Raw genomic sequence first — 13,263 nt, 5'->3', positions numbered from 1 at the left:
GAAGAGCGTAGTGGAGGTTCAGTAACTGATAGTGGATCCAGCACCTTGTGTCAAAGTTTGTAGGAAAAGACTTTAGAACAACAGAAAAGGAGACGTTTATCGAGGCAGAAGTTACTCCACGAAGAAGAATGTATCAGGCATGTTAATGCTGCCGTTCTTGCCAATATGGCTCGTCTCTCAATCCCAATGTCAAGCAACAGGAACCCTATCCAATTTCATCATCAGCTGGCTGGATCTTTGAAGGCCGTCACATTGTCCTGGTTCCTGGCGGCAGCAGTGCAGCTGCCATCAGAGGAAATCCATTCACAAATAGATCACCAGTTCGTATTTACCAAGCAGGACGTTAGTAAGTAGCAGCCTTATTGGTTGAGTATTAGGAGGCAGGACCCGATTCCAGGTAAACCAATATGGGATTAGTATCTGTTCTTGCAAGGTATTTAGTTGTGGTAAGTTATATAGCACAATCTTAAGGCATGTAGCTTATAGACACATCGATTATACAGCTGTATATACAACGATACTATGCATGTAGCTTATAGACACCTATATGCATAGAAATTGTTGTATATACAGCTGTACCATATATATATATATATATATATATATATATATATATATATAGCTGTGTGATATATGTGTCCATAAGCTACATGCATAGTATTGTATATACAGCTCTGTTATATATGTCTATAAGCTTCATGCATAGTATTGTATATACAGCTGTGTGATATATGTGTCTATAAGCTTCATGCATAGTATTGTATATACAGCTGTGTTATATATGTGTCTATAAGCTTCATGCATAGTATTGTATATACAGCTGTGTTATATATGTGTCTATAATCTATAGGCACAGAAATTGTTGTATATACAGCTGTATCATATACAGTATTGAGACATATATGATACAGCTGTATATACAACAATACCATGCAGGTATTTTATAGGCACATATATAATACAGCTGTGCATACAATACTATGCATGTACCATATAGACACATATATAATACAGCTGTATATACAACAATCTGTATGCATGTACAGTAAAGACACATATAATATAGCTGTATATACAATACTATACATGTACCATACAGACACATATATAATACAGCTGTATATATAAAAAAAAAACTACCTATTTGCAGGTAGCTTATAGACATATATATTGTATATTGTACAGCTGTATATACAACAATACTATGTAGCTTATAGACACACACACACACACACATATATATATATATATATATATATATATATATATATATACAGCATTGCGTATGCATGTAGCTTATAGACATATATATGATACAGCTGTACATACAATACTATGCATGTAGCTTATAGACACATATATATTACAGCTGTATATACAACAATACTAAGCATGTAACTTATAGACACATATATAATACAGCCGTACAGTCAGTCCCAGCCCTCCAGCCATGCTATAAGGGACTGAATTTTGACAGCATTTACATTACAAAGTGACAGAACTACAGGTGTTCATGGTGTTAACCCCTTGTGTGGGAGGGACCCGAAAACCATTCGTGAACATGTCAACAGGAAACGAACACTTTACACCTTAAGAAGCTTTGCACAGCGCTTTAGGCTAAAAAAGTCATAAATATAAGTTGTAAAGGAATCTGAGGTTTTTGCAATCTGCCAAGCCACAAATTCTGTGTACTTCATCTAGAAGGGATAAAAAAAAAAATAAAAAAAAATATTCTATTAAGTATCTTTCAACGTGCGCCAGCCCATTTTCACAGGCTCTATGTGGCATAATGGGAGAATGCTTTAAATTAAATCTATGTAGGCCCGAACATTCTGAGAAACAAAGAATCCTAACATCATGTCTTCTTATTGGAAACAGATTTCCCTCCTCATATGAAGGCAATGTGTTGTGCGGAGCTGGGATTCATTTCTCCAGTCAGGACCCGATCTATGTGTCGTGTAACCCAATCTAGACTTAAAAGTCTCCAGATCTGCATGTGTGGACAGTAACATGTTTGCTGCCCATGAAGCCGCCTTCACTTTCACACTGATGAAAGTAGCGGGGACCCTGGATTCGCCAAGAACACGTGGATTGTTCCTTCTCAATAAAACAGCTGTAACGTTTAAAGGGCCGGTAAAGCATCTCGAGAACAAAGGCTTCTTCTTAGCACGTCTGGAGAGGTCGGGGGGGGGGGGGGGGGGGGGGGGGTGGCCTTTGTATTTCACCATACCACTTAGGTGAGGTGACACTTTTTGTCGTATGTCAAACAATTGGTCAAAGCAACAGCATTTAGAGGTGTTAAAACAAACACCTGATGTGTCGGTGTTAAAAAGCTCACCTCCTTACACATATGAACAAGTCAGTGGTTTGTTCTTTTTTTATGAACATTTTTTTTGTCTTTAAACTAGGGTTTTAGGGTCTATTCACACATTAGTATAATATTTTTCACTCCCAATCCACAAAATTAATAATTTAAAAATAATGGGCAGTCTATGGGCAGACAAACTCGCAGCGGGATGGACATCCCACTATGAGTATGTCAGCAGCCCGCCCCGTTAACCCCCCCGCTGCCGGAGCATATACTTCACCTTCTCCACACTCCGGCTTGCTTCAGGGGTTCCCAACATGTCCTGCTCGACCAATCAGTGCGCTGCCCCGCCCAGCGCACTGATTGGCTGAGTGGCATGTGAAGACACCGGGAGCCCTGAAGCAAGCTGGAGCAGGGACCAGGTGAAGTATATGCTCTGGCCGCTGGGGGGATTAAAGGGGCGAGCTGCTGACATACTCACAGCGGGATGTCCATCCTGCTGCGAGTTTATCTGCCCTTACAGTATACAAGGCAGGGATCCACAGCGGGTCTCACTGCGAATCTGCAGTGAGAAAATCCACTGCGGATATGCCCTGTGTGTTTGTACCCTAAAGGGGTATTCCAGAGAAAAAAAACACTTTCCCCCTATCCACAGCATAGGGGAAAAGTAGGGGGTTGCCGATAGGTGGGTGTGGGTCCGATCTCTGAACCCCCCGCCGATCTCCTTATCGAGCCCTGCCGGCTCAGTTATGAATAGAGCTGCGGGCACGGCTCTCCAGAATACACCACTTCCTGTATGACATGCAGCAGCTGATAAGTACTACAAGACTAGAGATTTTTTAATAAAAGTAAATTACAAGTCTCTGGCACTTTCTGGCACCAGTTGATTTGAAAGAAAAAAATGGTGAACTATCCCTTTAAAAAATACTATAATTTCCATTTAATTATCAAACAATGTTTGGCTACAATAGCCAAATTCACTCACTTTGGCCAACTTTTATCTTTTCTTTATTTTTTTTAATTTGTAAAACGATACTCAAACTAACACATATACTGCTGTCTGACACACTAACATAGTTCTCCATTTCTTACGTATATGCTACCTGTGTTTGTACATTTTTTCCCCTCTAAATTCAACCATACATAGAAGAGAGAGTTGTAGTTTAAAAAAAGACGGTCTCCATCTACAACAGGGATCTACAACCAGCTGTTGCAAAACTACAATTCCCATCATGCCTGGACAGCCTTTGGCTACAAGAACAACTATCATCATCTGATCTACAAGAACAACTATCATCATCTGATCTACAAGAACAACTATCATCTCATACGATGACTGTAATACTTTCCAAGTTATAAACTCTCGCCATAAAATATAAAAGTTTCAATATCTTACTGGGTACAAAAACAAAACAAGATCCCAAGTAAAAATACATTATACAGAAAACCACATATCCCAGCATATAGATACTGGCAACTGGAAGGAGTAGACTCCAATTCTTCAGAAACTCCTGGAGACAATAACGGCACAGTTCACACAGACAGAACCCATTTTATGCTTTGTACTGCCAAGTAGAATTTGAAGGCTCATAAACATTACACAGAAACCCGACCTGGACGGAGTCTGAGAAGAAACAAACTGGAGTAACACACACAGTGCACTTACTGTTCTGGGAATGGGTGGAGACAAAGATCCATTGGACATGTATGGGTCATTATTCATATTTGGCATCATGATGTAACTTGGGTATCCAGGATACGGAGGGCCTTTGCTGTATAAACCGCCATCCGGATGTTTTCCAGCTATTCGCCACCACAAAAACAGAGAAGAAAAATTAAGTCATGAAAAAGCTTTTCAGGGAACGCACCGAGACAAAGGTTCTTTTCAGCTGCAGTAAAATATTGACATATATTCAGCATCATAAGCTGCACTCCGGTGACCTGTAAAGTCCTGAAATATCCTCCATATTGTTTCCTCTATAGATAAAGGCAACCTTAGGCTAAGTTCATGAAACATAAATGATCAATTAATCAAGGCCGTTGTTGCAATGTGCAACAACGGCCGTGATTAATTGATAATTTGCATTGTGCTGCAGACAATTGTATCCAGGCCGGAGTGTTACACATAGAGGGAGATTTATCAAACATGGTGTAAAGTGAAACTGGCTCAGTTGCCCCTAGCAACCAATCAGATTCCAACTTTCATTTTCCAAAGAGTCTGTGAGAAATGAAAAGTGGAATCTGATTGGTTGCTAGGGGCAACTGAGCCAGTTACACCATGTTTGATAAATCTCTCCTAAAGTTTTTAATTAAAGGGGTTGTCCAGGATTTGGAAAACATGGCCACCTTCTTCCAGAAACAGCGCTGCTCTTGTCTCCAGTTTGGTTGCAGGTTTTGCAACTTAGTTCCATTGAAGTGAATGGAGCTTAAAGTGACTGTACCACCAGGCCCAGGCTGAAGCACTGGAGGCAGCCGACCCACCCTTAGTGGGAGGAAACCCCCGCCCCTCTATGATAGGGTTCCATTGATTCTAATGGAGTCACGTCATGGAGGGGCTGGAGTTCCTTCCCACTAAGGGTGGGTCGGCTGCCTCCAGTGCTTCAGCCTGGGCCTGGTGGTACAGTCACTTTAATTACAAGCACCACCTGAACTAGAGTCATGCTGTTTTTGGAAGAAAGTGGCCATGGTTTTCTAATTGTAGACCCCTTTAGCTTTTTATGTATTTACATATATATATATTTTTTTAAACGGGGTACTGTGTTGTTGTTGTGATGAACAGTTTAAGATGCTTCAAAACAGAAGAAGAATATGGAAAATATTAGGCTTTCTCAGTATTTTATAAACCACATTCTTTCAGCTGGATGTGTAATTTAATGTTATTACAGCTGATCTACTGTCATTTCTCTAAAATATCATGTGGAGATTTCCATGGAACACAGTATTAAAACAGTATGCTTTTCTTATTAAAAAAATAAATAATAATTTTATATATATATATATATATATATATATATATATATATATATATATAGTGGTGCCTTGGATTACGCGCATAAAGCATAATTCGTTCCGGGACGTCGCTTGTAATCCAAATCCACTCTTAAACCAAAGCAAATTTTCCCATAAGAAATCGTAGAAATGCAGACAATTGGTTCCACACCCAAAAAATAATGATTTATTATTCTGAATAACATGTAAAACTGATGAAACAAACATTTAGAAACAGCAGAATCTGTGATATTATAAGTTACTGTACAGTAATGGAGAGGATGGGAAACACAAGGGCTGACAGAGACTGCAGGGAGCATGAAGGGATGAGCAGGGTAGATGTGGGCACATACATGCAGCACTCTCTGTCCGGGGAGAGAGGGGTTACAGCTATGGAGAGAGATTACCTCCACAGTCCTGTCCCCTGATGTAAGCCCCAGCCTGAAGTGGATCTGCTATGATTTGGAAGGTGAGGGAGACTTTCTGGGTCAGAGTACAGAGCTGTAGACCCCGCTATACAGACCATTAGAGCATTAGGTTACAGTTACACGTTCCAGGCACAGTCTATAACTAAGGACGATGTGCAATGGAACAGACTTCAGATTTCGGAATGATGCCGGGAGCTCTGAACCATTTTAAATCTTTGCAGTACTGTACTGACACAGTCGCGCAGTCCAGGTTAAAAAATAAAAACTGATGCAACACTGATAGAGATGAGCAAATGGGCTTGTCAGGCTGCTGGCATTGAAGTCTGTGCCGTTCCAAGCAGCTCTGCATCGGGTGTCGGGAAAAGTTGGATCCAGTCCTGGGAAACTGGGAGAAGTTTCCCAGGACTGGATCCAGCTTTTCCAGGCACACGGAGCAGTACGGAGGGGGGGTGTCATTGACAAATAATGGCTTTAGTGTTTCCATATAGCTGTCAAATCATCATCAGTCACAGTGCAAACTATACAGAAAAGACAGTAAGGGTCCTATTAGACGAAGCGATTTTTAGCGATAAAGGATTATCGAAAAACGATAGCAAACAAGATTGTTTATCATTAACCTAAAATTGTTAACCACATTATACAGAACAATGGTTGTTAGTTACGATCAATACAATGATTGTTACTACGATCATTTACTCCATCTGATCCCAGAAAAAGAAGGAATGATTTGGCATTATACTGAAAAATGTGTGAACAAATGCGGAATTAAAGCGAACGATTAACAATGATTTTAGGGTCAGATCTAAAGGTCCTATTATTCGGCTGTTGCGGCCGAGAATCGCTTTGTGTAATAGAAAACAATGATCAGCTGACATGCACGATGTATTTCAGCAGGCTGAAACACAAACGATCAGCATAGCAATGATCTGCTGCCATGGCTCTGTGTAATAGGAGCGGTGGAAGCAGACCGCCCCTATCTCCTATGGGCTGCCCCTCGGCAGGTTCCCACACCCCCCTCCTCATCTGCTCACTGTCAGCACACGTAATAGCGAGCGAGGAACAAGTAGCAAGAGAGCGTTGACCTGACAGGTTGGCGCTGGCTTGTTCCTCTGAATCGGCCTGTGTAGTAGGGGTTTAAAGTGTCACTGTCATTTAAGTTTTTTTTTTAGTACAGGCGATTTTAAGAAACTTTTATCATGAAAAAGCAGTGTGAAGCTCCCCCCCCTGTCTTCATGGTTTTCTATGGCAAGGGGAGGGGTGGAGGGAGATGAGGCACCAAAACAGGAAAACAAAGAGTTAATTTACAGCTACATCACCGGCGGCTATCTCCTCTGAAGTCAGCACTGACCTCTCTGACCTTTGAATACTGGCTTTTACACAGTTCCCACTATGTAATCCTTTGCTCTCTGCGGGCAACTAATCTTCCTCCTCCCCCCTCCCCTTTCCATAGAACAGACAGGGACCGACTGATGTAAAAGAGTTGAGATTTCCTGATTATGAGCAGTGAATGAGAGAGAGGGGGGGGGGACCTGGGGAAAGGCTTTTTGAATGCAGATAATGGCATCTTTGTCTAATAAACCCAATTACAAAGTTTCTTCAAATCGCCTGTACTATTGATTTCTGCAAAAAAAAAAAACACAAAAAAACCCAAAAGTGACTTTTTTTTTCTGGAAAAATAACGTTTTTTCGATCGCTGCCTGCAATTACACAGGACAATTATCGTTTAAATTCAAACGATATAACGATTTTTCGCGCGATGATCGTCTCTTGTAATAGGGCTCTAAGGTAATTTGAGGTCAGGGAAAACACTGCAATACAGTGACAGCTACTTTAAATAAATTCTATATATCACTAGAAAGTTTTCCAAAAAAAAAGTGCAGATTTTTTTTTTGACAAGCGAGATACTGTAAGACTCATTATTTTCGAATTTTGCTTCGCGTCAAGAATTTCCAGCAGCTATAGTTTTTGCTTATTTTTCTTTGGTGAGAGACGATACTTGAATGTGTACGCTCGCAGTATTTTTAATGCGTCAGCTGTTTGTAAAAAAAAACACAATCGTCTTTTCCATTCATAGAGTATTATTATGTCAGTTGTTCATTGTAGTCAAACTATTTATTTATAAAGACAGTGGCCTTTGTGTGAAGTGTTGTGAAATGTGACCAGTACACGGGACAGGCTGGCATCTCACTCATATACCATATTACCCTGGCTTCCCTTATGAATACTTGTCACATGAACAATCGCTTCTATTCATGCCAATTGACAGCAATTAAACTCAGACTGTGATACAAATGTAACATAAGGTTCTCCCCACATAGTTTAACCCACAGCAGGACTCCATTGTATAGTGAACTGGAATCAGGGCACCTAAGTGACAAGGAGGTTTGCTAGGTCGGCATTGTTTCTGCTGGTAGGCACGATTCTGCTGTCAGCTATTATTATTAGTATTTACTAAACAACAAGAACGTTCTAAATATTTCTTAGTTCTATTGGGTGCTTGATAGCCAGCCTATGGCTATGTTCACACAACGTTTTTTCAGCTCTGTTTAAAATGACGGCCGTTATTTGAAGTCTAAAATAACGGATGTCATTTAGCAACCTTGCCTCCCCTTAGTGCAATGACTGGTGTTTGTACATTATTCTAGTTTGGTTACTAATTGGCCTTTGGCTGCGGCTTAATTGAAAAGTCCATTGAATTTAATAGTAAAAACAAGAAAGAATTGTGACAAAAGAAAAACTGTGTGTGAACTACTAATAAAAAACGTCCACTGTTTGCAAACGACGTCCGAAAATAATGATCATGTTCATTATTTTGACGGCCGTTGTAAAAATTTCCGTTATTCACTACATTGTGCGCATTGGACGTCCGTCTTTCCATTGACTTCAATACAATACCATTGCAGCTGCAAAAACTGACGTTTTTTTAAATATCAAAATCGGGCGCCTTTTCTTAATTTTTGACGTCGTCTGAACATGGCCTATCAGCTCTTGAAAGAATAATTCCCCATTTTCTCCTATAATCCGGAGGCTACGTTCATACTACATTCAACAAAGAGAAAAGGCGTCCGCTTTTTCTTTTTAAAAAGACGTCCGTCTTTGACGCAAGTTAATCGACTTCAGTGCAATGCATTGAAGTCAATGGAATGACGGACGTCCAATGCACACAATGTACAAAGTGACGCAGATGTCAAAATAACAATTATGACAATTACTTTCGGACGTCTTTTGCAAACAGCGGACGTTATTTTTAGTTGTTTTTCCTATTAAATTCAAAGGAGTTTTCAATTAAGCCACACCCAAAGGCCAATTAGTAACCCCAAACTAGAATAATGTACCAACACCCGTCATTGCACTACGGAGAGGCAAGGCCGCTAAATGACGTCCGTTATTTTAGACTTAAAATAACGTCCGTCATTTTAAACTGAGCTGAAAAAACGTTGTGTGAACGTAGCCAAAGACTCAACCAAAGGGCAATCAGTCCACCTAACCTAGAATAATGCACCAACAGCTTTCATTGCACTGACGGACGGCCAAACAACGAAATGACGGACGTCATTGTGAACTCTGTTCAGTGCTGCAGCTATATAAGAAATAAAGGCATATAGAAATATAACTTATGTTGGCTAAAAAAAGACGACTGGTTGACATGTCGATTTTTTTTTTTTAATTGAGGTGAAATAGTATTTAACACCTTTTATTTGTTGTGTTGGTTAGCTTAATATAACTTTTACCACTAACACCAACTCATACTATATATGATATGCTAGACCATTTCTACTTTGCAGATACACTAAACGAAGCACTTAAGGGAGGAGGTGAGACTTTCCGACATTTAAAACTGTATTTTCAGACACATACCTCCCACAGGTGTAACAATTGCTAAAAATAAATAATAAATATAAAATAAAATAAAAATATTAAATATAAAAATAAATAAATATTAAATATAAAAAAATGATAAATATAAAATGGAAAAAATATTAAATATAAAAATAAATATAAAAATAAATAATAAATATTAAAATAAATAATAGATATAAAATTAAAATAAATAATATAAAAATAAATAAATAATACAAATATTAAAAATGAACAAATATAAAATAAAATAAAAAAAATAAATATAAAAATGAATAGAATAATATAAAATAAATAATAAATAAATAAATATTTGAAAAAAATCTATTTGGAATATAATGTGATTGGTAGTTGAAGTTAATGTAGAAGAGCAGCTGGAAGTCCTAGGTTGCCTCCCAGAGTTAGTCAAGTATCCTTTTCAGTAAAATATCACATTTACTCCAACAACTGTTTTTGGCCAAAACACCAGCTCAGACTTTATACTGTCTGGCCACTTGCCTTTGTATACAAACTTCTACAGACTGTCTGATTAGTAAAAAATGTGGTGAAAAATATCTAAGCGTGTTCAATCAGGATCCTCTAGTTTTACCTCCACGTATGTTTTTTTCTTTAGACTCAAAGGTATGTTTTCACTGGAAGAGGTTTAGTAATCGGTTCAGCCGATGTTATTCTGGGGCACAGCTGTCTAGCTTGTTGACTTGAAATCAGATGTAAGTCCGTATTATAAGTATCCTCAAAAACTTCTACTAGACATCCATAATGACATTATTTATTTACTCAAGTAGGTAGGACATGTCAGAAGAAAATATTGGCACAGAGGTACTCCGGCGAAAATCTTTTTCTTTCAAATCAACTGGTTTCAGGAAGATATAAAGATTTGTAATTTACTTCTATTTATAAATCTCAAGTTTTCCAGTACTTATCAGCTGCTGAATGTCCTGCAGGAAGTGGTGTATTCTTCCCGGTCTGACACAGTGCTCTCTGCTTCCACCTCTGTCCATGTCAGGAACTGTCCAGAATCCCCATAGAAAACCTCTTCTGTTCTGGACAGAGGTGGCAGCAGAGAGCACTGTGTCAGACTGCAGAGAATACACCACTTCCTGCAGGACATACAGTAGCTGATAAGTACTTGAAGACTTGAGATTTTTTACATAGAAGTAAATTACAAATCTGTATAACTTTCTGAAACCAGTTGATTTGAAATAAAAAGATTTTCTCAGGAGTACCCCTTTAATGCTGTCAGAAGTGTCAATACCCAGCAGCCTTAAAGGGAAATAAACAACAGGTAAGTTGTTAAGTATTGAGCCTGCTGTTACATTCCCATAGGGTGGGGGAGATTGAGGAAGAAGATAGCTTTCTTACCTTCATCCTCGATGCCGTTTTCCTGATATCCTGTGTAGTCCCGCCCCCAGTTCACCGAACCACCTAATTAACATATTAATAAAACACAGGATTTCAGGAAAACGGTGCTGTGGATGAAAGTAAGAAAATGACCTTCTTCTACAGTGTTCCCTGCACTATTGGTACATAACAGCAGGTTCGATTCTTCTAACCTGCTGTTAGTTTCCCTTTAAGGAGATAATCTTTCCTTAGGGTAGTATTACACAGGACGATGGTGGCCCGATCAACAATGTAAATGAGCGCCGATCTGCTAGATCGGCGCTCGTTTACTGGGCCTATTCCACGGCCCGATAATCATTTAGTGAGGGCTGCAGGGACATCATTACCGATGTCCTTGCAGCCCTTGTTTCATACTTTACCTAACCAAGCTGCAGGTCTTCTGCGCTCCTTCTCCCCGGGTCCCGCGTGCAGCAGCAGCTTCGGAGCGGCCTGTATGAACTGACAGACCGCTCAGCCAATCACTGGCCGTGGCGGTCCTGCCCAGTGATTGGCTGAGCACTCTGTCAGCTCATACAGGCCGCTCCGAAGCTGCTGCTGCACGCGGGACCCGGGGAGAAGGAGCGCAGAAGACCTGCAGCCTGGTTAGGTAAAGTATGGTGCTTGTGGAACGGTTGGTCACCCACCGCGCACCGCTATTCCACGTAGCAATGCGCGGGTGGCGACCGATGATTTTAGGTTTAAACCTAAATGACACGATCATCGACTGATTGTTCTTTCTATTCTACGGAGAGATAATTGGCCGAATCGGCCGATTTGGCCGATTATCGCTCCACGGAGCGGGCAGACAGCGGGGATCTGCTGCCGAGCGTTCGGGTTCATATGAACCCGAACCTCGGCAGGTTCGGACCATCCCTAGCTGGGATACCTTTAAAAGGTTATTTCACCATCTATGTGACATGGGACCGCCATTTAATGGCAAATAACGACCGTTGATTTAAAATAGCTGCGATTATTTGCCATAAAATGACAGCCATCCACTCAATTATAACAGTGTGTGAACATAAGGGGAGATTTATCAAACATGGTGTAAAGTGAAACTGGCTCAGTTGCCCCTAGCAACCAATCAGATTCCACCTTTCATTTTCCAACGAGTCTGTGAGGAATGAAAGGTGGAATCTGATTGGTTGCTAGGGGCAACTGAGCCAGTCTCACTTTACACCATCTTTGATAAATCCCCCCCATAGTCTGTGTTTTCAATCCACTCCTGGTTTTGGTTGAAAAATACTAACCAAAACACTGAGCAAAAATACTGTGTGTGAACATAGCCTTAGATTTGGTAGCTAATATGAGTTTAAACACTGGCTCTCTTTTTATCTGTTTAATACATATGAGACTTTGATTTGACTTATTTGACTCTTTTTAAAGTTCTCATTGCCAAGGCACTAGCCATCTCTGAAAAGAGTTTTTGTTGTATGACTACTTAAGAATCCTTTTTTTAATATAAAATAAATCAATCCTGTTTGCTTACTTCTAGTAACATAAAGATAAATTATCTGAACTCACCATCATCTGGGTGTTCTCTGGACTTTTCATGGTAAGAGTCCTGTCTTCTTCTTGAAATCTGAGAAATATAAACAAAGTAATTACGTCAAAGAAGCCCACATAATCCTATATTTGTACAGTATAATAATATGTCCTGTCATAGGTCAACACATGGGGGAGATCTATCAAGGGCTTTGCGCCTATTTTTAGGTGAATAATTGGATTTTCACCCATTTTTGGTTCTATTTATAAACCAGTATTCCGACAGTCGAATATTTTTTAAATGCAACTTTTTTTTTTTTCAATCCGCCTGTTTTGAGTATTCACCCAAAAATTTGCATAATCAGGGATTTTCGCCCAATTTGCGACTTTTTAAAATGTTGCCTAAACTGGTGCAGGCCTACGTCTGGTCAGGACCAGGGGAATATGTTTTTGACCTTTTTTGAGACTTTTTACTTGACAATGCAACTTTTCCATAAATCACACACAATATATTGGAACAAAATAAACACCAATCCACATTAGAACAATAGCAGACATTAGACTCCTTAGTAAATGTCCCCCATAGACATTTAGATTTATTTGTTATTGATCATATTTTTCAAACCTCAAGAGCATTGACCTTACATGATGAAGAAAACTGAAGAGCCTCTCCTTTTATATGTGCTATCCCCCTCATACATATAAAGTCCTAAGAAATATTTTTGATGTTCGGAATTACAGCCTTAGGACAAAGTCCCAGATTAGTAATTATAACTGCATCTTGAGTACAATGGGTTAATGGAGTATTCCCCTTTG

General features: G+C 39.6%; 2 protein-coding genes across 9 annotated transcripts in view; one reads left to right on the top strand and one right to left on the bottom strand.

The window, feature by feature from the left end:
• The window catches only part of RPL34 (ribosomal protein L34), a 463,668-nt gene that overhangs the window by 245,931 nt on the left and 204,474 nt on the right, over window positions 1–13,263 (top strand). The window lies entirely within an intron of this gene.
• Window positions 1–13,263, bottom strand: part of LEF1 (lymphoid enhancer binding factor 1) — a 104,924-nt gene that overhangs the window by 79,947 nt on the left and 11,714 nt on the right. For 3 of the 5 annotated variants that reach the window (XM_069978530.1, XM_069978529.1, XM_069978531.1), the window contains exons 2-4: window positions 12,487–12,544; window positions 10,945–11,007; window positions 3,975–4,111 (exon numbers count right to left, since the gene is read on the bottom strand). In XM_069978530.1, coding sequence (XP_069834631.1) covers window positions 3,975–4,111; window positions 10,945–11,007; window positions 12,487–12,544 — 258 coding nt within the window. The remainder of the gene's footprint in view (window positions 1–3,974; window positions 4,112–10,944; window positions 11,008–12,486; window positions 12,545–13,263) is intronic. The other 2 variants (XM_069978533.1, XM_069978532.1) reach the window with 1 other exon arrangement.

Source organism: Dendropsophus ebraccatus, chromosome 7 (assembly GCF_027789765.1).
Source record: "Dendropsophus ebraccatus isolate aDenEbr1 chromosome 7, aDenEbr1.pat, whole genome shotgun sequence".
Taxonomy (NCBI): Eukaryota; Metazoa; Chordata; class Amphibia; order Anura; family Hylidae; genus Dendropsophus; species Dendropsophus ebraccatus.
The sequence above is the reverse complement of the archived record's forward strand: the minus strand, read 5'-3'. Positions and strand labels throughout refer to the sequence as shown.